This window comes from Dromiciops gliroides, chromosome 4, assembly GCF_019393635.1.
Source record: "Dromiciops gliroides isolate mDroGli1 chromosome 4, mDroGli1.pri, whole genome shotgun sequence".
Classification (NCBI taxonomy): Eukaryota; Metazoa; Chordata; class Mammalia; order Microbiotheria; family Microbiotheriidae; genus Dromiciops; species Dromiciops gliroides.
The window spans coordinates 469,975,718-470,000,827 of record NC_057864.1 but is presented as its reverse complement, the minus strand read 5'-3'; the positions used below and the strand labels follow the sequence as shown (position 1 = coordinate 470,000,827).

At 45.0% G+C, this 25,110-nt stretch overlaps 1 protein-coding gene across 1 annotated transcript in view; it reads right to left on the bottom strand.

The window, feature by feature from the left end:
• The window catches only part of LOC122753604 (S-adenosyl-L-methionine-dependent tRNA 4-demethylwyosine synthase TYW1-like), a 244,033-nt gene that overhangs the window by 173,398 nt on the left and 45,525 nt on the right, over window positions 1-25,110 (bottom strand). The window contains exon 8 of the mRNA XM_044001116.1: window positions 14,706-14,823. Within this exon, the coding sequence (XP_043857051.1) occupies window positions 14,706-14,823 (118 nt within the window). The remainder of the gene's footprint in view (window positions 1-14,705; window positions 14,824-25,110) is intronic.

The window sequence follows — 25,110 nt, the reverse complement described above, 5'->3', positions numbered from 1 at the left end:
CTAATGATACCCTCACAGAAAAGTTGTGAGGATCAAATAAGATATTGGACGTAGAGAAATTTGCAAATCTTAAAAATACTTAATAAATATGGAGCATTAGCATCAAAAAAAAAAAAAAAAAGGAGTAACCCTCCAAAACCAAGAGGTATTCAGTCTCAGGAATACAGGCACACAGGAATAGGTCTTAAGGGGGCTTGATGAATAAAACTAGTATCTGTCGTTCAATCTGGCAGGCTATTCCCCAGACAGAGTCTCAGTAATTGGGCTCTGCTAGAAAAATACATAAGCTAAAGTGTCTATACCAACTCCAAAGAAAAAGGGGGAGGGAGGATTATGGTCATGTGATAGTATAGCAAGGATGATCGGTCAGAACCATGCCCTATAGCATATAATCCACTGTAGCCAAGTCAAGTTGGAATATTATCATTGAAACCATCAGACGCCAAATTAGTACTGAAGTGGACAACAGAAGTAGCTGATAAAATGAGGAGGAACATTTACTTTGAATATTCACGTGGAATTATTGCTGAGAATTCCCTTTTTATTAGTATTATCAATTATTTATAACGGCTTTTTAATGGCTTTTGCAGTCAAAAACATACAGCCAAGACACAAAAAGAAGATATAGGCTATCAAGAAAAAACAGAAATAATCTGCTTTGTGAATAAGGACAGACCTACATTAGCATCTCAATTGTACCACACTATTACAACTATTTAATTTGATGTATCATTTTAATAGGGAAAAATACGGCAAAATAATAGCTTCTATGTACTGCTGTCAGTCCTACAATAGTGTCACCCTCAAACACTCAAAATGGATCCATTATCATCGATTTCAGTGTTCCCTCCAACAACGTAGAATGCAGCCCACTCATGCTTGCTCAAACTGGGGGCCTGTTATTCATATCCCTCCCTTAACTTCACCAAAAGGGATCTACCCAGTGAGCCAGAGGGCATCTTTACTTTCTCTGGACATGCCAAGGATACCAGTGGAGCACATGGCATACCCATCTGCGGTGCCTCATTCTTTTTCAAATAGCCATTTCTTTAAAGTTCCTACTTTGTTATATGTCATAGCCTGCCCACCCTCACTATGCCCCTCTACACTACCCTCTGCATGACTTTCATTTTTAAAATCTCTCAGAGACCACAATTTTCATGAATTGTGGCCATGCGACTTTCCTCTTGATTCTGGGTCCAATTTATTGTCTATTTGTATTATCTGTCCCAAAGATTAGATATAGATATATAAATATACATCTAAATGTGTATACATGCTATAACGTGTGTATGCATTTATATACATGCTGTGATACATGTATATGTACATGTAAGTATGTGTGTTATAGCAAATACATTATACACACATTGATACAGAGATGGACAAGCTCAATAGGTCTTGTCTATTATAACTACACGGCATAATCTAAGCAATAGAAATTCCTTTTTTTAAACCTCTTTATTGTCCTAATTTTTTTCTCCCTCCTCCTTCCCCTGGGAGAAAAATAAAACAAAAACCTTGTCACAAATATGCATAGGCAAGCAAAACAAATACCCATAGTGGTTATGTCCAAAAATGTATTTAAGCCTGTTACCTCTCTGCAGGAAGAAGATACCATTCTTCATCATTAGTCTTCTAGAATCATTGCCTTGATGTCTTTCAATACGGTTTGTCTTCCCGATTCTGTTAGTATGGTCTGAACTTTTCTACTTCCACTCATTTCATTCTAAATCAGTTCATACAAATTTTCCCCAGGTCTGTCTGAAACCATCCCTTTCATCATTTCTTATGGCCCCACAACATCACTGCATTCATATTCTATAATGTGTTCAGCCATTTGCCGATTGGTGGGCATCACCTGTTTCCAGTTCTTTGGCATTACAGAAACAGCTGCTATAAATTGCTTTGTACCTGAGGGTGCTTTTCCTCTCTCTTTGATCTCATTGATATAGGCCTAGCAGTGATATCGTTGGGTCAAAAAAGTACATATAGTTTAGTGACTGAAAGGAAATAGTCCTAAAAGAAACAGACACTCTACGCTGACTTGGTTTTTGGTGTGTGAATGATTAAACCAAACTCTTTTGAGTGGTTTCCTTTCTCTACCAGGAGGCTTGGCAAAGTTCCAGAGCTTGATGAAAGCAGCATGATGTTATCCACGAACAGGACCAGATAGAGGCCTTCACTGTCCAAAGAGAATCCCTCTTCAGCTCAGACTCTGCATGGGATCTCCTCCATCCCAATGGTGAACCACTTTGGTAAGCATGCCTCCCTCATATTCATGAGGAAGAGGGTCATCCAACACAGTTGTTCTCTCTCGAATTATTTTGATAAATACATGGAGATGCCTTGTTGGGGAAAAGCCTGTAAAAGATCATTCTGCTCTACCAAGTCAAACACTTTTTCACAACAAACAACACAGTAAAATCTTGTATTTAGTCAGAAGGGCAATGGTAAAGACGTGGTCTACTGTAGGATACTGCTTGTAAAGGCTTGCTTCATTGAGAATGCTTTCAATATGTGTGCAGATGAGTCTCAAAAAGATTTTAGACAAATAGGAAAGAAGGCATTTGGGCTGATTTGTTGATGTTCTCACTCAGCCACCATTTCTCAGAATTAATGACTTCTGGGAGTTTTTCCATGTGTTTGCTATGTTCCTCCCTTTAAAGTTCCTTGTGAATCAATCCCTGACCACTCACATACATAATTGTGTGACCACCCCCCCCCACCCCAAGTACAGATCTCCTCTAGGTACACTCAGTCTTATTCAGCTGCTTCTTTCTCTTTGTTCTCTCCAATACTTCTATTTCTTTTGTAAGCACATCTGGAACTGAAATGGGTTGTCCTGCTCAATAAGACTACACCAACCAGTTGACTTGCCTCTAGCTGCCATCTCTCTCTATGTAAATTAAGAGTTTGCTGACTAAGGCACTTGGAGGCTTTCTAGGTCCCTGGTAACTGATTTACAATTAAACTTTTACATGAAATTATGATATAGTCTATATCTGCTACCCTTTTTTTCAAGCATTATATGCTTTGCATGATTGCTACCTTGTGTAGATAGGTCAAGAATGTGTTGTTTCAGCTAACCACATGTTGTTTTTTCTATTCTATTCTCTCTTGTAGCATTGATCTTTGCCCTCACAAGTTAGCATAAGCAAGCGGCTAGGAACAACTCTCATATTGCTAACAAGTCATTTTCTGTCTATTATGATATAATTAGTATCATTTTTCTGATGCTATTTGGTGCTTGTGTTTTCCAGCCCCTGACAATTCTGTTCTTGAATAAAGTATTCATGTCAATAGGCACAAGATTTCCATGGGCCCTCAAGTTTTTAACCTCTCTCATTCCTTATTCCTGAGCCGGGTTTTCTGAAATAATTCTCACCATCCTCAGCTACTTCCACCTTTGTGTTGAAGTCACTAAGTATCAAAGTAAATGACAATATAATCTGAAGCATCTTCATAGAATTTCTCTACATGTTTAACCTTTCCAACAAATGTTGGTGCACAGCCAACAAATTATCTTCACGGCCGTCTTTTTACAAATGCTTATTATAAGCAAAACCAATCTACAAGGATTTATTAAGCACCAAGAAAGCACTGAGGATAAAAGAACAAAGAACAAAACAATCCCTGTTTACGAGCCCACATTTTAATAGACTCCAAATGTCCCATGAAATGAGGTTCCTTAAGGCCTTTAGTCACACAATAAAACCAACTCTACCAAATCTTTCATTTGCCTCTCCAAGGATAACCTATGAGCCGCTCTTGGCTTTCTGATTTCATTTATAGCGAGAATTTCAAGATTGATACAATTCTGTTGTTCCCAGTGGTATGTCCATTCATTTGTCACTGGTCAAGAATCTCATATTTAGATTGTTAAAGTGTATAAATGTAGAGGGGTGAAAATCTCTGAAGCTAAAGGTCTTGTTTCCAAGACCCATAATAAACTAATTTACATTATTTTCTAAGTATTATTCTCCAACAGATAAATGGCCAAAGGATATGAACAGAAAGGTTTCAAAAGAAAAAAGCCAAGCTATATCAACAATCATATAAAAATGTTGAAAATGACTAATAATTAAAGAAATACAAATTTAAGCAAATTTGAGTTTCCAATTCACATCTATTATCAAATTGTCAAAGGAAGAAAATGACAAATACCAGAGATACTAGAAGAAAAGTTATACTAGTGCATTGTTGGTGGAGGTGTGAACTGGTCCAGCCTTTTTAGAGAGCATTTGGAATTATGCCCAAAAAGTTACCAAACTCTGCATAACCTATGAGCCAGCAATATTACTGCTAGGCCTATGTTCCAAAGAGATCAAAGAGAGAGGAAAAGAACCTAGAAGTACAAAAATATTTATAGCAGCTCTTCTCATGGTAGTCAGAAACTAGAAACTAATGAACTGTCCTCTTTCTGGGGAATGGCTAGACAAATTGTGCTACATGATGAACATAATGGAATAATACTGTGCCATAAGAAAAAATGAAATGGACAATGTATAGAGACATCTGGTTTTAATAGCTATCGTGGCTGAAGGAGACTTTACAAAGAGATACAGATTCAGATGGAAGGAGATCATTGGCTGTTGTTGAGTCATTTTCAGTCACGTCTGACTCTTCATGACCCCATCTGGAATTTTCCTGGCAAGGATACTGGGGTGGTTTGCCATTCCTTCTCCAGCTCATTTGACAGATGAGGAAACTGAGGCAAATAGGGTTAAATGACTTGCTCAGAGTCACACAACTAGTGACTGAAGTCAAATTTGAACTCAGGTCCTCCTTACTCCACTGCACTACCAACTATCCTCCAATTAGTCAAGAGTTTGTCTTGAAATTCAGCTAATAAATTTCTGTCTTCCGTGATGTCAAGCAGTTGCTCCTGCAAACTAAGTGGAAGGCACTGCATTTTTATATTTTTAACAAATGAGCTCGAAACACTTACTGAAATTCTTCATTTGGAAGATTTTTAAACAGGTTAGAAAATTCCATTTCCAAGTTTTTTCAGGGGTGACACAGATATTTTCACAGGTTTTTGTGAACAAAAGCCTCATTTGTAAATGACGTGCTAATCATCATGGCTTCATACCTAAGATCTAATGACCTAATACACGAGTAGAACAAGGTTCATAGTTAAATACGGCAATATGGCAGAAGTTAGTCCACATTTCCGATTCTCTTCTTTTTTTTTTTTTTGGTGAGGCAATTGGGGTTAAGTGACTTGCCCAGGGTCACACAGCTAGTAAGTGTCAAGTATCTGAGGCCAGATTTGAACTCAGGTCCTGACTCCAGAGCCGGTGCTCTATCCACTGCGCCACCTAGCTGCCCCCTCCAATTCTCTTCTTGAGAATTCTGAGTCTTCTTGGCCAACTTCTTGTCAGATCTGATGAGATCATCGTCATCGTTACCTCATGAAATGGCTGATGAGAACCTTGTGCACACTCTGCCATCTTCTTTGTCCTCACCTTTTCAGTAGAGTCCTCAAGCTGAGACTTCTTTGCAGGAAATGTTCAAAGTTAACATGTTCGGTTAAAACTAGAAAACTCACTAACACCTCTTTTTCAGCAGTAAATTGTGACATGCCAAAATGGAGGTGAAAGGGAGCAAACTAATGAGGGTGCCCCCTTCAAATCCATGACATGGGGCCATAAGACAGGGACCACATCAGGATCCGTGTTAAATATTAGCAAAGTCCAATTTCCTTCTTTTTTGAGATTAAAAAATACATAAACGAGAGGCAGCTAGGTGGCACAGTGGATAGAGCACCAGCCCTGGATTCAGGACTACCTGAGTTCAAATCCAGCCTCAGACACTTAACACTTACTAGCTGTGTGACCCTGGGCAAGTCACTTAACCCCAACTGCCTCACCAAAAGAAAAAAATACATAAACAGAAGTTCTAATATTTTCTTCCCAAGCCCAAACCCCAATGGATTATCTTCTATATACCATGAGATGCATACACTCCACTGAAGACTCTTGCTTCTGGTCCCTTGGTCTTTTCTGTGGAATCCCACAGCTCCAGGGGCATCCATCCCTCTTGGGTCCTATCTGTGTACATCTGTTTGCTGAGGACCAGTGGGCCACGGCCACTAAACATTTCTCTGCCAGGCTTTATCAGGTAGGTCATCCTTCATCTCTGCGGCTTAAATGTAGTCTAAAAATGCCTTCAAACCAAAAACCCTCAGGCTGCATGCAATGCAGACCACCACATATGCAAATTCTCAAAATGTTCAGCCTCTCCCCACACTCAGCCTTCCCCCAGCAGGCAGAAGCCTCCACTCCCTCAGCTGCTGCTACATTTCCTCCCCCAGATGCGGTGTGAACAACACTGCTTGCTGATGGGACAAAGCTAAATCTTATTGATACATTTTTAGCCTGAAGGACCAAACTAGGACAGTGTGGGAAATTTTCAGCAACTGTCAGACATACTGTACCTCAGAGGCACGAACTGAGCATGTCCTGAAAACCAGTGACTGGTGGGCTCTGGTAAGGTTACTGTCATCTCAGAGTTCACAAGGCCCTTAGGAGATTTCCTGAAGCTTAATATTGCCAATCCTCCACAAGGCCAGACTTATATTTCAATGATTCCCAAGCCATTTTCTTACTTTAGAATAATGAGAAGTCTATGAAAACCAGAGTCATCCTACCCTCCATATCTAAACAGCTACACACCATCTGAGAAGGAGGTTGAGGAAAAAATTCCCAAAGAACCTGATTGTCCAAAACAGTATCTACATCACCCACTTGCAAAGGAAAATCATAATGTACGTAGTGAAAGCCTAGATTTGCTGAATGAAATAATCTGCTCAAGTTGGAAAGGTGGGGTTACTGCAACTGTCCATTATTATGGTTGCTACTAGGAATGAGTCACATGTAGTTCCCAGCACATCTGCTGCTCTTGCAGGAAGCTCCTGTCTACCGGTAGCAACTCTCATTCCATTCATCCTTCCCACATCCCTATGAGGGAGGATCTGGAAAGGTATCAGCCAGCCCACTTAAACCTCTGAAACACAAGGCAGAGGCTCCCTTTACCATCAAAGCATCGCCACTGGCCCTCTGCTGGGTTTGGGAGGCTGGTTGTATCTTCTTAAGACAGTCCCCTGAAAAAACGCATGAGGAAATGAATTTATGTGAGCCAGAAGCAGAGTTCCTTCTCTTCTGCATGACTGAGCTCTGCCACGCTTCCTTCCAGCCCGGCACCCTCTCCCGAATGGCCGGCCTTCAGCTGTGCACACAAAAAGGGCCTAATAAAAAGAGTTGTCTCATCAGTGCTCACCAACGCCAGCTAGAGGGAGTCTTCATGAGGCATGGACATTGTGAGGCGATGAAATCTTACTTCTTTTAAATTATTTGGGGGGAAAACACCTGACATAGAGAAAATTGTATCCGTTCATTCCAAATGCAGAGATGCCACATAAATTTAGATTCCAAATCAGAGTTTCCTCTGGCCTTCTTCTCTCTACTTCTCTCTCCGATTACCTTTAAGATACTTCCAAGCATGGTCTGGAATTAACAAGGCATCAAGTCCTTAGTGCACAGCGCACAGCCCCACCCCAAGAGATCAGCACCCCCACTGCTGACACCGATAATCAGGTATCCACCATCTCAAACCCACTGTCAATGCCCCGGGTGAACAAGGGAGGAAATCAGACCTGCCAACAAATGACAGCTACTAGACACTCGCCAAGAACGTGCTGCAGCCTGCAATAGCTGACCACAACAAGACCAGGCCTGGCCAACAAATGTCTCCGGGCAGTTTAGCCAAACGTAAGCACCTCATCTTTCTGTCCAAAGCTCTAGTTGAGAACAATCTTATTAATAGCTCTTGGAGAGTAGAGCAGCAGCTGCCCAGCAGCTGCTTTCAAGAACATTTTCAGGGTCCTGTTTTCTTCACATTTTCTGCCCCTCACTGGTCAGTCCCCATATTGGGCTTTCTGGTCATGATGGAAGGGCTACACACTCCTGAGAGGCTGAGGAATGTAGAATCCAGAGATGGCAGGCACACTTACAGCGAAGACAACCGCATGAATATAGGCATGCTCCACTGAGGCCAGAAGGCAGTGTCATTAAGGCAAGAGGAGGCCCAGCTAATAACCAGCATAAGTGGATTCTAGGGACAGCTAGGTGGCGCAGTGGATAAAGCACCGGCCCTGGAGTCAGGAGTACCTGAGTTCAAATCCGGCCTCAGACACTTAACACACACTTACTAGCTGTGTGACTCTGGGCAAGTCACTTAACCCCAATTGCCTCACTAAAAAAAAAAAAAAACAAAAAAAGGGAGCAGCTAGATGGCGCAGTGGTTCAAGCGTTGGCCCTGGATTCAGGAGTACCTGAGTTCAAATCCAGCCTCAGACACTTGACACTTACTAGCTGTGTGACCCTGGGCAAGTCACTTAACCCCCATTGCCCTGCCAAAAAAGAAAAAAAAGAAATCTTAAAAAAAAAAAAAAAGAAGTAGATTCTAGTCTTGGCTGCAAGGAAGAGTATGTGACACCTACTCAGTCCCTTAGCATAGAGCCTGGCCCATGGCAGGCACTATATAAATGTTTATTCCTTTCCTCACTTCCCTTCCCTAAGGGGCTTGACCAAGAGCTGAGGACTCAGCCTCCTTTAAAGACGCAGACCAAATCTCACTGTCCACACAAGATACTTTCTTGCCTGATCCCCCCCACAATAGCACCTTCCCCTCTGAGATTCCCTTCTACTCTGTATTTCTTATATGTAAAGAGTTGTCTGCATGCTGTCTCCTCATTAGACTGTGTGCTCCTTGCAGGCAGGAAACATAGTTTTTTGTTCGTCTTCCTTCATGCCCCCACACTTAGCACCTACTAAGCTCCCACCTACTTGGAGCCAGCAACGAGACTCCAACCCAACATTTCAGTTTCCCTCATCCATCTATCAGAGGGAAGGGCAGTCCCTATATTTGTGTCCTAGGCTACTCAGATAAGAGAAGGATGAATGAGCCGAAAGCTCACTGAGCCCCTTGGAAGAAAGATACTACATAAATAACAGATATAATTACTGTAATTATGACAGAGAGAATACATGTACAAACACCTGCTAGAGTTCTTGCTTTCTCTCATTCCCCAGTCTCCCTCACTGATTACAACTGTGTTAAGTGCTAAGCCCAAGGAAGACTGAATCCAAGGAACCCATCCCCTATCCCCTATGGAGAATCTGGTGCCCAGAATGCTGACCACAAGCGTGACGACCCAAGAGAATTTGGATGCCTCATGAGTCCTGAGGTCATAGAGCCAAAGAGACCGATCTTCTTTGAGGTCTCCTTGTTGAACAAAGGTGATGAGCCAAGCTCCACACATGACTCCCCAATAGGACAGCAAACTGGCCCAGTTCTGCATCTCAGGAAACAGAAGCAGAGCCCAGATTCCTTCAAGTCTAGCTCCAGGGTCTACTGAGCATATGCACCCCACCAATGGTGCACCCCCATAAAAAGGAGGCAAGCAAACACATGCTCAGAACCAAGAGGGCGTTGTACACAGTAACAGCAACACTGTGTGATGATCAACTGTGACTTAACTCTTCTCAGCAATACAATGAACCAAGACAATTCCAAAGAACTCATGATGGAAAATGTTCTCCACATCCAGAGATAGGACTGTGGATTCTGAATGCAGATTGAACCTTACTGTTTCCACTTTGGGTTTTTTCTTTCTTTTTTGAGGTTTTTCCCTTTTGTTCTGATTCTTCTTTCACAACATGACTAATGCAGAAATATGTTTAACATGATTGTACATATATAAACTATATCAGATTGCTTTCTGTCTTGGGGAGGGGGGAGGGAAGAAAGGAGGGAGAAAAATTTGGAACTCAATATCTTATGAAAGCAAATGTTGAAAACTATCTTTACATGTAACTGAAAAATAATAAAATACTTTTATGATTAAAAAAAAGAAAAAGAAAAGAAAACAGGTGCTCAGAGACTCCTCTGCTCTCAGGTCTGGTGCCCAGACAGGCAAAGAAGTCCAGGCTGTAGAATCAAGAAAACCAACCCTGTCCAGAGTTACCAGCACAGTCTGAATGGTAAGGGCCCCCAGAGTTTAGGGAGAGCCATCCAGAGCCTTTGCCAAAGGCATCAGCCTAGTGTAAGCAGACTCCAGGCACCTGGTCACTATAACAGGCATGAATATGCTAAATCAAGGTATACATGGGACATGGTAGAATGCCTTGGGTGTCAGGGTCTGTGATCCACATTCATCAGCCTTTTCTGTCTACATGATGGCGGGATGGCAGACACACATAGACAGAAAAGGTTGATGAATGTGGATCTGGGGGCCCTTACCATTCAGACTGTGCTGGTAACTCTGGACAGGGTTGGTTTTCTTGATTCTACAGCCTGGACTTCTTTGCCTGTCTGGGCACCAGACCTGAGAGCAGAGGAGTCTCTGAGCACGTGTTTTCTTTTCGGGGCTCTTGTCCTGATGAGGTCTCACCCTCCTCCTCTCGTCTGTCTTTTCTTTATCATGACCATCTCCCCACCTCCCCAACAATACAGTATTCCTGTGTGGCACCACCACACCGAGGAACAACCGCTGAGTCCCCCAGGACTACAGACATCTCACATCACTGAGAGGCACCAGCTACATGGATCAGAATCAGATAAGTGACAGTAAGAGTGACGGATTTCCCATTAGGTTGGGGCCCTTAACTATCTAATGATCATTGCAACAATGACAGTCAGAATGGTGATAAACTCAGAAGACAAGAACCCTATCTGTGTATCCTTTTTATTGATATCTTTTGCTTTTCCATCACCAGAATTCCTCCCAGAATCCCTCTCCTCTCTCCCAGAGGGTCATCCCATATAATATATTTTTTAGGAAAAAGGAGGGAAAAAGTCAGCAAAACCAATCCAGACGCAGGAAGAGTCTGAAAATCTCGGCAGGGGTCCAGCCCTGTGGCCCTGACCGCTAAAAGGAGAGGCTGGAGCATCTTCTCCTGGCTCTCCTTGGGGGGGCCAGGCTTGTCCTCTAATTCCACGACCTTCACTTTTAATTGCTCCACAGTCACTCTTTCCATCTAGGTGGGCACAGTTACTACAGGTGTTGCTTCATTCTGCATCAGACCACGTCAATCTTGCTTTCTAGGTATTCTTAAGTGTCTAAAAAGGCCAATTTAGGATAAGTAGCTCTGGCCTTCATTTGGACACGCCCACATACAAGGGTCATTCATTCATTTGCTTGCTGAATACACCCAATGCAGAACCCTGGGCTGGCTAGCACAAGGGCTAGACTCACGGGGCTCTTGTCCTGATGAGGTCTCACCCTCCTCTCGTCTGTCTTTTCTTTATCATGACCACCACCCCCCCCAACAATACAGTATTCCTGTATGGCACCTTGGGAAGCAGTTCTGAGCTGCCACCATCCCCAGCCCCACACGATCTCCTCCCATGTTTCTGTCTGTGGTTTGTTGTTCACCAAACCACTGGATGCTGAACCTCAAATGCACTCTGCATCCTTCAGCAGCAACATCTGCTCTCCAAACGAAGCTTTCAGCAATACCTCAGACCAAATACAAATGCTGCTCAGAAACTTGGATGAAGCACAACGCTCTTAAGAAACTAGCTCCAGGAGGTCTGGGCAGCGTCAGGTCAGATTTAAATTGCCACAACGTCGCCAGCACTAACACTCCTAGGATCAGTACTAAGCTTACCTACTTTGCCATCAATGACATCGATTTTCCTGGACGATATAAATGATTAGCACGGCGTCCAAAGGGCAATGAATGAAAGTCAGACCAAGGCCCAGCATCCCCCAATAGCAGAGTTAACTTCTGGGGCTTTTTTCTCTGCCTAATTGTGCCCAAGGGATCCCACTGAAAAGGAAGGAAGTTAAACCTGTGATGAGTGGCTGAGGAGGAACCAACCACAGGATCTTGTATAATCATTTCAGTAAGTGCGTGGTTACCGTCATCTACAGAGCCTTTAATGGCAATCAATAAGGGCCTATTATGCGCTAGACCCTGGGGGTAAAAAGACAAACATGGGCTGGTTCCTGCCCTCAAGAAGCTCACATTTTGACTTCTTTTTTTTTTTTTTGGTGAGGCAATTGGGGTTAAGTGACTTGCCCAGGGTCACACAGCTAGTAAATGTGTAAAGTGTCTGAAGTTGGATTTGAACTCAGGTCCTCCTGACTCCAGGGCCAGTGCTCTATCCACTGCACCACCTAGCTGCCCCAAGAAGCTCACATTTTAACAGGGGAGACAACACAGACAAGAATCTAGTTTTCCAAAGCACATTGGGGAGAGCTTCTCTTGTTCGGCTCCACAAGCAGGGAAAGCGATCCCTTATGGACCATGAGAGTGGCAAAGAATTGGAAATGGAGGGAATGCCCATCAAGTGGGGAATGGAGGAATGAGTTGTGGTATATGAATGTCATGGTGCTCTAAGAAATGATGAGCGGGCAGATTTCAGAAAAACCTGGAAAGACTTAAGTGCACTGATGCTGTGTGAAGTGAGCAGAACCAGGGGAACATTGTACACAGTAACAGCAACACTGTGTGAAGATCAACTGTGATAGACTTGGCTCTTCTCAGCAATACAGTGATCCAAGACAATTCCAAGGGACTCAGGATGGAAAATGCTCTCTACATCCAGAAAAAGAACTGTGGGATCTGAATGCAGATTGAAACATACTATTTTCATTTTTTTTTTGGTTTTTTTCTTTCTTAAGGTTTTTCCCTTGTTCTGATTCTTCTTTCACAACATGACTAATACAGAAATATGTTTAATGTGATTGTACATATATAACCCATATCAGATTGCTTTCTGTCTTGGGGAGGGGGGAAGGAAGGGAAGGAGGGAGAAAAATTTGGAATTCAAAAACTTATAAAAACAAATGTTGAAAACTATCTTTATATATAAGTGGAAAATAATAAAATACTTTTATGATTAAAAAAAGAAAAAGGTGTCCCTGGGTTCCCGGGCCAAATTCAGAGAGGTCAATCCCCAGATCAGTCCCACATGACAGTTCTAGCCCAGCAACTCAAGAAGACCACCTAAGGCATGAAGCCCCTCACCCACACCACTACCACCACGAGCCTTAACAAGGGTTTCATGAACCACTGAGATACAAGCAACGGGATATGGGACTCCTCTCATACAGAGAGGGCCGCCTGGGTTCAACTGACTCCTCAGGGCCTACAGGCTGCAGGAGAGCCCAGGCCAGTCCTTTGATCTCTCAGTGCCACAGGGTGGCTCCCAGAGATTACATCACAGAAAAGTCTCCCATCTGCAGAGGGATCTGGGGTTTCCCCACTAAGAGTTCCTTAAGCAAATGAAATCATAGATTTTAAAGGAATTGGGGGAGTTGTTTTGTTCAGTCGGGTCTGACTCTTTGACCCCGTTTGGAGTTTTCTTGGCAAAGATACTGGAGTAGTTTGCCTCGTCCTTCTTCAACTTACTTGGCGGATGAGGAACTGAGGCAAATGGGGTTAAGTGACTAGCCCACGGTCACACAACTAGTAAGTGTCGGAGACCAGATTTGAACTCATGAAGATGAATCTTTCTGATTCCAAGCCCAGTGCTCTATCCATTGTGCAAGCCAGCTGCCCTTAGGGGAGTGGAGATGGGACCAACTCTAAAACAAGAAGACTGGATTCAAAAAGAATTGGATCTAATGCCTTCTCAAGTCACTGAGCTCAATCAAGCCTCAATTCAATTCAACTTAATAAGCAAATGTATCAACAGAGGAGATCCCAACAATGGGGAAAAGAAGAAAAAAGGGAGGGTGGGGAAGAGTGTGAGGATTTAGTCTGTCCATGACTAAGTGAAAACAATACCAACTCAGACACTTTCCATGCCGATAACAACCCACTAATTTAAATCTGACTTAAAGAGCCTGGCAGTGCGTACAGGTAGCTTTATGTGGCACTGTGCTGAACCTCGGTCTCCAAGTTCCCAGTCTGGCATGGAGTGAGAGCACAGAAATATTTGGAGAAAGGCCAGAGAGAGGATGGGGCTCAAGACTCTGATATGTACTCTCCTGAGAAGGGCAGAGCCGCATGTCATAAATGGATCATCTTCACGGTTCATTTAAATTCATTCACCCTTTTGAAATAAATTTCAGCACTAAAATATCCCATCCTTGAAATCTATGACAGAAACCGAAGTTAGAAAGAGATGACGAGGAGGAAGTGAGCCGAAACTTTGAGGTGTAACACACCAGGAGTCACCCAGTAAGAAGCCAGAGATGAACTCAGGGCATCTGCTGTCCCAGAGTGTTCGACATTGCCCCCAGCAGAGATGAGCAGACGAGGTCAATGGGAACGCTGCTGCTCTGCACAGCCAGCCCGGGCAGAAGCCTGGGCACAAGAAGGGTGGGGGCAGAAGGTGAGACGACAGGCTCAGGGCCAAGGCCTGGGCACAAAAGAGGTGATGGAGGGAGTGCCCAGAGTCAAAACCTGGGCACGAGAGAGGCAGGGGAGCAGAGGGGACACTCAGGGCCAAAGCCTGGGCACAAGGAGCAGAGGGGGCACCCAGGGCCTGGGCACAGGGTGGTAAGAACACAATCATGGCATTCTACATTGGTTGCTCATTCTCTTGTACCTGCTGAACCAACTCCAGGACACAAGAGTAAATAAATACCTGCTTCCTCCTCCTGCTCCTTTCATGGAAGCAGGCCCCACATTAGCAAGCTTCAAAAATAATGTCATCTACCAACAATTGGCTGAGACGTTCACCTTGTTTGGAAAGGGCTTCTCGGAGAGCTGGAGTGATCATCTCTCGCTTCTCACTGCCTTCATTCTTCCCCATTCTCCGGGACAAATCCAGTTCCATGTCCTGCTGCTCCCTTTCTTTCTAAGTTAAAAAAAAAGAAGAGGAAGTTCAATATTTCCCTGGTGTCACACGGAAAGTCCATCCCTGACCCAGAGCCCACCTTCTGCCTCCTCTCCAGGGTCCCCTTCCCAGAAATCTCGGATCAGAACAAACACCAAGCCCATCTCCAAAGCCTCCTCTCCCCAGCCCAGCGTCCAAGGCCGTCCACAACCAGTCTCTGCCCAACACTTTTCCACCTCCACTCCTGGGCCCTTCCTTGGCCTGTAATGCCCACCCTCTCCTCCGCCTGTCCATATTCAAAGCCCAGCTTTTTTTTCTCAACACTTTGCCCCATTTAAAAACTCTTCCTGGAACTACGCCCAAAGGGCTATAGAACTGTGCGTACCCTTTGATCCAACAATAACACTGCTAGTTTATATCCCAAAGACATCTCCAAAAAGAGAAAAATACCTATTTATACAAAAATTTTTATAGCAACTCTTTTTGTGGTGGCTAAGAATTGGAAATCAGGGGCAGCTAGGTGGCACAGTGGATAGAGCACCAGCCCTGGAGTCAGGAGGACCTGAGTTCAAATCCGGCCTCAGACACTTAACACTTAACTAGCTGTGTGACCCTGGGCAAGTCAATTAACCCCAATTGCCTCACCAAAAAAAAGTTAAAAAAAAAAAAAGAATTGGAAATCAAAGGCATGCCCATCCATTGGGGAATAGCTAAACAAGCAGTGGTATATGATGGTGATCGAATATTATTGTGCTATAAGAAATGACAAATAGGATGATTTCAGAAAAGTCTGGAAAGACTTGTATGAACTGATATATAGTGAAGTGAGCAGAACCAAGAGAACACTGTGCACAGAGACATCAATATTGTTCATAATCAACTATGATAGACTTAGCTCTTCTCAGCAATACAATGATCCAAGACAATCCCAGAGGACTGTTGATGGACTGATATTGATGGAACACAGACTGAAGCATGCTATTTTTCATTTTCTTTCATTTTTTTCTTTTATCCAAGTTTTCTTATACAAAATGACTAATATGGTAATGTTTTACATAATCGTAACCTATATCTGATTGCTTACCACCTCAGGGAGGGGAATGGGGAGGGAGGAAAGGAAGGATAAAAATTGGAACTCAAAAATATAAATACAAATGTTTATTATTTTTTTAAAAAAAGCTCTCTCCTTCCTCTGCCTCACCTCAGACTTTTCTCTCTTTATCCTAATGTCATAATCAAATTAATACCATCTCTGCAGCACTGTAGGGGTCTTCTCTCCCCCTAGATCCTAGATTAAGTTATCAATTAGAGAGTCACCAAGCATTTACCAAGCATCTACTATGTTCCAGGCTCTGTGTTAAGCACTGGTGTTACAAAGAAAGACAGAATCATGGCTGCCCTCAAGGAGCTTCCCATCTACCCAGAGACAACAATCCTCCAATTAAAGAGGCCAGGGAAAAGGTTCTGGCAGAAGGTGGAGGTTTTAGGAGGGACCTGAAGGAAGTGGGGGGTGGGGGTGGGGAGAGAAGGAGGGAGGATGTGTATTTCAGGCCTGGGGACCAGCCAGTGAAAACACCCAAGAATCAAGAGATGGGAGGCCAGTGGGATCACCAGTTCCAAGAGTAAGGGGAGGCAATGAAAAGTGTAAAGGGGCAGGAGGTGAGATTATAAAGGGCATTCAAAGCCAGCCAGGCCCTGGCAGTGGGGATGGGGAAGAGGGGACCACAGGGTCAGAGCTGGGCTTTGGGGGGGGGGCAGAGGAGAGAAGAGATGCTACAAAGGCAGAAACAAGACCAGACAACTGATTGCATTCAGGGGGCCTGGGAGGGTGTGAGCCTGGGTGCCTGGGAAGAGGCTGGTGCCCTGGACAGTAACTGAGAAGTTAAGAAGAGGGGATAAGACAGTGCGTTCTGTTTAGAACATACCAAATTCAAAAAGTCTCTAGGGGAAGAAACCTGGACGGACTTGCATGAATTGATGCTGAGTGAGATGAGCAGAACCAGAAGAACATTGTACACAGTATCATCAACATTGTGTGTTGATCTACTATGATGGACTAGATTTTTCTTACCAGTGCAATGGTACAGGAGAGTTCCAGGGGACTCATGATGGAAGAGGATCTCCAAATCCAGAAAAGAAAAAAAAAGAACTGTGGAGTATAGATGCTGATTGAACCATACTATTTCTTTTGTTTTTGGTGCTGATGTTTTTCTATTTTGAGGTTTTTCCTTATTGCTCTGATTCTTCTCTTATAACATGACTAACGCAGAAATATGTTTAATGTTATTATATATATGTATATCTATGTATATGTATATATATAAAAATAAAACCTATCTCAGATTACCTGCTGTCTAGGGGAGGGGGGAGAGAAGGGAGGGAGGGAGAAAAATCTGAAATTGGAAAGCTTGTATAAACAAATGTTGAGAACTATCTTTATACATAACTGGAAAAAAATAAAATACTTTTATCAGGAAAAAAAAAAAAGAAGTCTCTAGGGGAAAGGAAATAAGGGAAGGGCTGTGATCCTCACACTCACCCTGTGAGGTAGGTACTGTTATTATCACCACCTTACAGATAAAGAAACTGAGGCAGACAGGGTGGCCCAGGGTCACACAGCTAGTCCGTGTCTGAGGCTGGATCAGAATTCAGGAGGATGAGTCTTCCTGACTCCAGGCCTGGAGCTGGGTTCACTGCAGCACCCAGCTTCATCAATACATACATACACACCAACATCCCACTGGTCTCCACCTCAGACTTGCAAAACCCCTCATCACTAAAACTCCAGCCCCAGCAGTAATAAACACAGAAGCCAGCCCTGACCTCTCTCCTCCACACTCCTCATTAGCTCCATGCAGAGGGGTCTACCTACCCAGTCCTTGCCCCTCATCTGAACTCACAGGCCACCAGACAAGCTCTCCTGTCTCCTCCCCGGCACCTCAAACTCAACCAACATGACTGAAAGCCCTAGGGGCCTCAGGCTGTTCCTCCCAACTCTCCTGTATTCCTGTTGACACAACCAGCCCCTCCCTACTCCCACGAGGCTGAAGACTTGGAAGTCACTGTCAATTCTGACCTCTCCCCCACTCCCCTGCACTGAGCCCAGTGTGTTAGATCTGGAATCACGGGTTGTGGGTTCCAATGCCGGCTCAGACACCGTGGAAAATCACTGTCAGCTTGGAGATGAATGATGTTTGCATGACCCACCTCACAGCATCCCTGTGGAGAAAGTGCTTTGTAGATCTCAAAGCACTTGTCCCTAAACGAAGAACCATCCATGGGTCCCTACTGCCTATATCACAAAACACAAACTTCTTAGCCTGGCATTTGAGGCCCCCCCAATTGGCACTAACCTACCTCTCTAGACTTAGCTCACACTATTCCCGTTTGCACACCCTCAGCTCCAGTCAAACTGAACTGGAAATCATTCCAACCTCATCCTGCCACCTCCCATTCCATGCATTCACCCAGGTTGTCTCTCCTCCTCTCCCCCCTGCCCCAGGCGACTTTCTCCCTCGCCAACCTCTCCCCAAACCCCAGGCCTGGAACATATTCCCCCCACTTCTCTTCCTGTTAAATCCTTCTCTCTGTCCAAGGTCCTACTCAGGGACCACCTCCAAGGACCCTCCCCTTAACCATCCACCTAAGGAAGGGGTTTCTCTCTTCCCCAAACATTGATGTGGCATTGGGGGGGGGGGGGACGATCCTCTTAGGCCTTGGAGCTAGAAGAAACCTTTGAAATCATCTGACCTAACCCTCTTGTTCTACAGATGAAGAAACTGAAGCCCACAGCATCGGGGCGACTGTGGCTGGAACCCACGTGCAGGGTCAACCACAGAATCAGAGGGTTGGAGGCACCTGTGTGGCCACCTGGTCCACCCACACGCAAAAAGAGTGCCCATGCCTTTGCCCGTGGCCCATTATAGCTAGTGTTACCCTTGTCCACACGTCCTGTAAACTGTGAGCACCCCTGGGGCAGGGACTACACTTGCAACCCCAAGTGCCCCACACTTTGGAGGTGTTTAATAAACATTTGCTGAATAACATTATCCTTAAGAATAATTAACAAGCATCATTAATAAACAGTTACTACAGCTGGCATTTCTACAGTGCTTTAAAGTTTACAAAATGCTTTACAAATATCTCATTTTATCTTCACAACAGCAAGGGGAAGGGGGCAGATGCTATTATAGTCTCCTTTTAACAAATGAAGAAACTAAGGCAGAGATTAATCAACTTGTCTGAGGCTAGATTTGAACTCAAGTCTCCCTGACCCCAGGCTCTGCACAGGACTGTGCCGTAGGCTGCCTAAATGAAAAGTTTTCACCCTCTGAAGAGGGTCATTTTCACATGCAACTTAAGCAATCAATTAAGTCATGATAGCGGCTCTTTAAAACGCCAGGGAGACTCTAGCCCACAGGGGTGAAGACTGACCCTCAAGTGCTGACAAGCTCACTGTGCTTTCTCTAGAAGAGGTCGGGCAGGACAGTTAGCGCTGGCACATGAGCGACACTTCCATAGTGATTAGCTCGCATTTGATCTTCACACCAGCCTAGGGAATGAGGAATAAAAGGACGACTCCCGATGAAGGTCATAGAAGGTGAGGGACTTGCCCAAGGTCATAGGGCCAGGGAGTCATACAGCCTCACCATGGGAAGAGTCATGGCTGGAAGGGGGTGGGGAGCCACGGGCGTGAGGCCCGAGTTGTGAGCTGGGTCAACCATTCCGGGAAGCAAGTCGGAATCATGCCAAGAAAGCAACTCAAGGATCTGTTCCCTCTGCCCCGACAATCCCACCACAAGGCAACCCCCCATGTTGTACAGGGAAAGAGAACTGATTTTGGCATCAGGAGAGCCGGGTGCCAGTCCTGCCTCTGGCATTACTGCCTGTTTGACCCTGGGGAAGTCACTTGACTTCTGGGTCTTCAGTTTCCTGAAATGTAAAATGAAGGAATGCATGAATGAATAAATGAAAGAAGGAAGGAAGGGGATTTATTATGCATTTGTTATGTGCCATTCACTGTACTAAGCACGGAGAAAACAAAAGCCAAACAAAACAGTCCCTGTCCTCTAGAAGCTTATCTTTGATGATGGGAAGGAAACACCTAAGGAGAGCTAAAGAGGGGCCAGTGGCAGAAGGTTACCACCACCCCAGGTGGGTTGGGGAAGACAGGAAAGCACATACCAGGCCTGTGCTGTGACAGAGAGAAAAGTCTCCCAGGCGCTCAATTATCTGCAGTCACAAAGCAGAAGCCCATTGACTGGGGAGTGGGCAGATGAAAGGCTGTTCATGAAAATCACCAAATCCAGCTCTGTGTGAGAGAGGACACCCACAGAGATTTCACAGAAGCAAAAGAAGATCGACACAAGCAAACGTGTAACAAAGTCAGCAGAACCTGGACAAGGTCCCCAGCAACTTACCATCACACGGTAACTGGAACAACAAAGGAACCCAAATGGGAGGCCAGGAAATATGGAAGCCCATGTTTGGCCCCAGAGAGGCAGAGGCAGGGCGCTGTGGGTGGTGATTCTACATCTAATGGTGGACGTGCCCATGTGTGGTTAGCTTTCCTCCCTCCTCCCCCTCACCCTTGCATCTTTGCTGTAAGGGATGAAACTCTGCGAAGAGACAAGGAGAAAGAGACACCAGCCAAAGAGCCCTGTGAAAAAATAGAAGATGCCCTTGGGAAAAGTAAATAAATAAAAATATAGAAATAAGCCAATGGAAGTTGTTGAGCTCAGGTTCAAACACAATACCAAGCCCAGAGAGGAACACCCAGCACCCATTCTTCTGTAAAAGCTACATCAGTTCATGCTGACTAAGTGAAAGAAGAATGAAATTCCGAGGTAATTTCCTGTCCCTCCTCTAGTCTTTCTTTTCTTTTCTTTCTTTTTTTTTTAGTGACTCCCTCAGGAAAGCAAAGAAAGTGAAAATGCCTGGGAGAGCGGAGGGGCAGAGCTGTCAAGTGCGTAGAGTAGCCTCCCATTACTAAGTCCTGTTTGCAGTGAAAGTTGATGCTTCCAATGACTAAATACAGTCCAAATGTGAAGTTAATGGAGAATTTTGCTGCTGTTAATACGGCTTTTAGCCACGCATTTCCAGACGGATTTGAGGAAACTTAGAAACAAAACATCAATCATTCGCTCTCCTCTCCTCCACAGCATTCAAGTGTTTGGTGGAAACCAAACAACTCCATTCATCTGCTTTTCTCGTTTTTTTTAATGCTTTGGGATTGTTGTGGTTGTTTTGTCATTTACAGATTTGAAGGCAAAAGGCAGAGGCAGGAAGGGGAAGCCGCATGATGAGCCAGCCTTCACCTTGAGGTGACTTAGAGCCTTTGAAGTATATCCTGGGCGCAGGCATGTTTTTCCACCACAAATCACAAGCAAACTGACTAGAGGCATCACTACTTGCCTCTGAAAACTTTGGCCACCAAAAAAAAACAAAAGGTCTCTGGTTTGCTCGCTTTTTCCAAAAATGACTTAAATCCCAGAGTCAAACACCAGCTGTGCCCCTGGCCCCTGGCCCCTAACCACTCTACCAAGCTCTACAAATGCCAAGGGAAGTTGTTTTTTTTAATGTTTCTGAATTCCTCATGGTGAAATGAACAAACTTGTCGAGAAAGCCAGGAAACATTTTCTGGGCCAACTCATAGGATAAATTATTGATTTCCCTTATAAAATATAAACATTGCTTCTCTTGATGAAATAGAGGGAGGGAGAGAGGGATAGAGGGAGGGAGGGAGGAAGGAAGGAAGGAAGGAAGAAAGGAAGGAAGGAAGGAAGGAAGGAAGGAAGGAAGGAAGGAAGGAAGGAAGGAAGGAAGGAAGGAAGGAAGGAAGGAAGGAAGGAAGGAAGGAAGGAAGGAAGGAAGGAGGGAGGGAGAACGAGAAAGAAACAAAGAAAGAAAGAAAAGGGGGCAGCTAAGGGGTGCAGTGGATAAAGCACCAGCCCTGGATTCAGGAGGACCCAAGTTCAAATCTGGCCTCAGACACTTGACACTTATTAGCTGTGCGACCCTGGGCAAGTCACTTAATTCTCATTGCCCCACAAAAGAGAAAGAGAGGGGGAGGAGGGGAGAGAGAGGGAGAGAGGGAGAGGGAGAGAGAGAAAGAGAGAGAGAAACTCTTGAAGGACAGGAAAAACAGAGGTGAGGGTGCGAGGGATCCCCATTCTGGAGCAATCAATCCTCCTCTGAGCACAAGGAAGCAAATTCTTCTACAAAGAAACATGGCCAATGAATGAGATGCTTTCCCTCCCCCCAAAGCGATTGGAAGCCAAACGACAAACATTTTAATTGCAGGAACATCAATAACCCTGACCAAGATTTGACAAGTCACCTTTCTTATCTTTTTTTAAATAGGTTTTCATTGATACCTTATGTTCCTCCATCATCTACATTTCTCCCTATACCCCCCACTTCCTCCCTTCCAAAGAATGATTCCTTATAACACAAAATTTTTTTAAAGAAAAAGGAAAGACGGAAGCTAGGTGGCACAGTGGATAAAGCACCGGCCCTGGAGTCAGGAGGACCCGAGTTCAAATCCGGCCTCAGACACTTGACACTAGCTGTGTAACCCTGGGCAAGTCACTTAACCCTCATTGCCCTGCAAAAACACCCCCCCCCAAAAAAAAAAAAAGAAAAAGAGAGGAAAACAATCAGCAAAACCAAGCAGTCCGTCACCAAACAAACCTCTGGTGCTGTTTGCACCATTCACCCTGCCCCTTGCAAAGGAGTGGGAGGGGGGGGTGCTTTCCTGCACCCCTTCCCTGGGGCTGTGACTCTCCAATTCCAGAGCTACATGACCTTGGCAGAAACGGCAACTCCAGGTCCCAGATTTGGTCCCGCTGCTTCATGCACAGCTGAGGACACATCATATGCTGTAGGTCTGGGAGAAAGTTATCATCAGAACAATGAGAGAGAAACCCTTCTAGCTTTTTTTTCCTTTTTCTTAGTGAGGCAATTGGGGTTAAGTGACTTGCCCAAGGTCACACAGCTAGTAAGTGTTAAGTGTCTGAGGCCGGATTTGAACTCAGGTACTCCTGAATCCAGGGCCGGTGCTCTATCCACTGAGCCACCTAGCTGCCCCAAAACCCTTCTAGCTTTAGTGGGAAGAGCTGGCTTCTCTAAGGAGCATCATAGGTCCAGTAATTCATCATTCAAGGCATTTGGAGGGAGCTACAGGGAGGTGAGCAAGAGAAACAGCAGGGACATCAAGGAACATCTGCCTGTTCAGAGGATAGATAGACAGAGAGAGAGAGAGATGATGGATGGATAGATAGAGAGATAGATAATTTTTTAACTCACAAAGAGGTCAGTCATGACAAAAATGAGAAACGCAGTAAGTCAAATCCCAGCTTGTTGCTTAAGGTCAGAAAGGTTCCCGGGCCTGGAGAAATCACTGGATGCTCCCACTGACTTAGAAAGGAGTTAAAGCCCCCTCCTACCCCCCACCACTCCCCTCCCTAGACACACACACACCTACACATCATTCCTGAAACACGAATTGGAAGGATACTTGACGCCTCCGGGGCCTGATCAGTGTGGGTGAGGAGGCACGAGCAAGGGCTAAAGCAGCCCGGAGACAAAGCCTTAAAACTCCAGGGCCCAAGTCGCCTGGACTCTCAGATCCAAACGGAGCCCGTTTTTCTCTCTCCGTGAGGACTCTGAGTGGCCGTCTGGACACTTAAAGAAAGTGCTTAGATGAGCAGGGCCCAGACTTGTGAGAGCCTTCCTCTCCACCACCACAAGCTCACCTCCTTCTTGCCAACAATGCTTTTTGTACGTCCGCTTCTTGCTCCAAAGCCTCCCTCCCTCCCAGCCCAGGGCACGTGCTCCCTTCTCACAACACCAAGTGTCTTCCCACAGCCCTTGAGGGCACTGATTTTTGTTTCTATGAGATCCTGCTGTTCATCACTGGAAGAACACTGCGGTCACTTTACATCAGAAACCAGCTGGGGATCCTGAAGGCACTGCACACTTTCCTAACGAGCATCCAATCAATTCCCCGTGGAGTCCTAGGCCTAGAATTCTAGTCCAGGCCTTTCCAGAATATAGGTAAAGCTGGGCCGCCTCAACAAGTCAGTGTCCTACGGGAGAGCTAGAGCTGGAAAGGCCTCCGGGGTGACCTTGTCCAGTCCTTCCATCTTCTAGGACGCCTAAGGCCAGAAAGAGGCAGGCTCAGGCACCAAACCCAGTCATCTTCCCATTGCATCCACTTGATTCTTCCTGTGTGAATTCCACCCCATTCCAAAAGCACCCACTGAGCACCTGTAACATGCGAGACGCTGTGCAAGACACTGCAGATACACAGATAAAAAGGAAGCGATCCCTGCCCTCAAGAAATTTAGACTCAGGGGCAGCTAGGTGGTGCAGTGGATAAAGCACTGGCCCTGGACTAAGGAAGACCTGAGTTCAAATCCGGTCTCAGACACTTGACACTGACTAGCTGTGTGACCCTGGGCAAGTCACTTAACCCCAATGGGAGGAGGGAGGAGGGGGAGAAGGGGGAGAAGGGGGAGAAGGGGGAGAAGGGGGTGAAGGGGGTGAAGGAGGAGAGGGGGGAGATGGGGAAGAAGGGGGAGAGGGGGGAGAAGGGGGAGAAGGGGGAGGAGGAGGAGGAGGAGAAACTTAGACTCTGCTGGAGAGAAATGACACAGACACAGATAAATACATACAGAGTATATACCAAGTGATTCAATAAGAACTTGGGCTACCTGTAAGGGAACTCAACTAAAAGATGGTCCTTGAGCTGAGCCTTGAAGGGAGCCAGAGATTCCAAGAAGCAGAGGAGGGACAGCACTCCAAATATGGGGTACGGCCTCAGCAAAGGCAGCAAAGTGCACAGGGAATGGCTAGGAAGGCAACTGAGCAGGAGGGCAGAAACCCTGAAGGGAAGTCACATGAAATCCTTCCAGAGAGGTAGCCTGGACACATCCCAAGATGGGATGAACGGAAGGAAATGCCTTATACAAGCACAGCTGAGGAATGATTCTTGACCAAACATGCCATGGGGTGAACATCAAAGATAAAATAGACACTTCGGATGAAATAAATTTTAAAATCTTTTCAAAGAACAAAATCAATGCAGTTAGAGCAAGACAAGAAGCGATCAGTCGGGGCGGGGGGAACCCACAACTCTTGCAACAAATCTCTGAGAGAGGTCTGCTCCGGGCACTGACACAAATATAGAAGAACAAGAAGCACTCCCTAAGACATCAGTGTTCAAAGGGTATGAACAAGCAGTTTTCAAAAGGAGAAATGCAAATTATCCACAACTACATGAAAGAATGCTCCCAAACACTACGA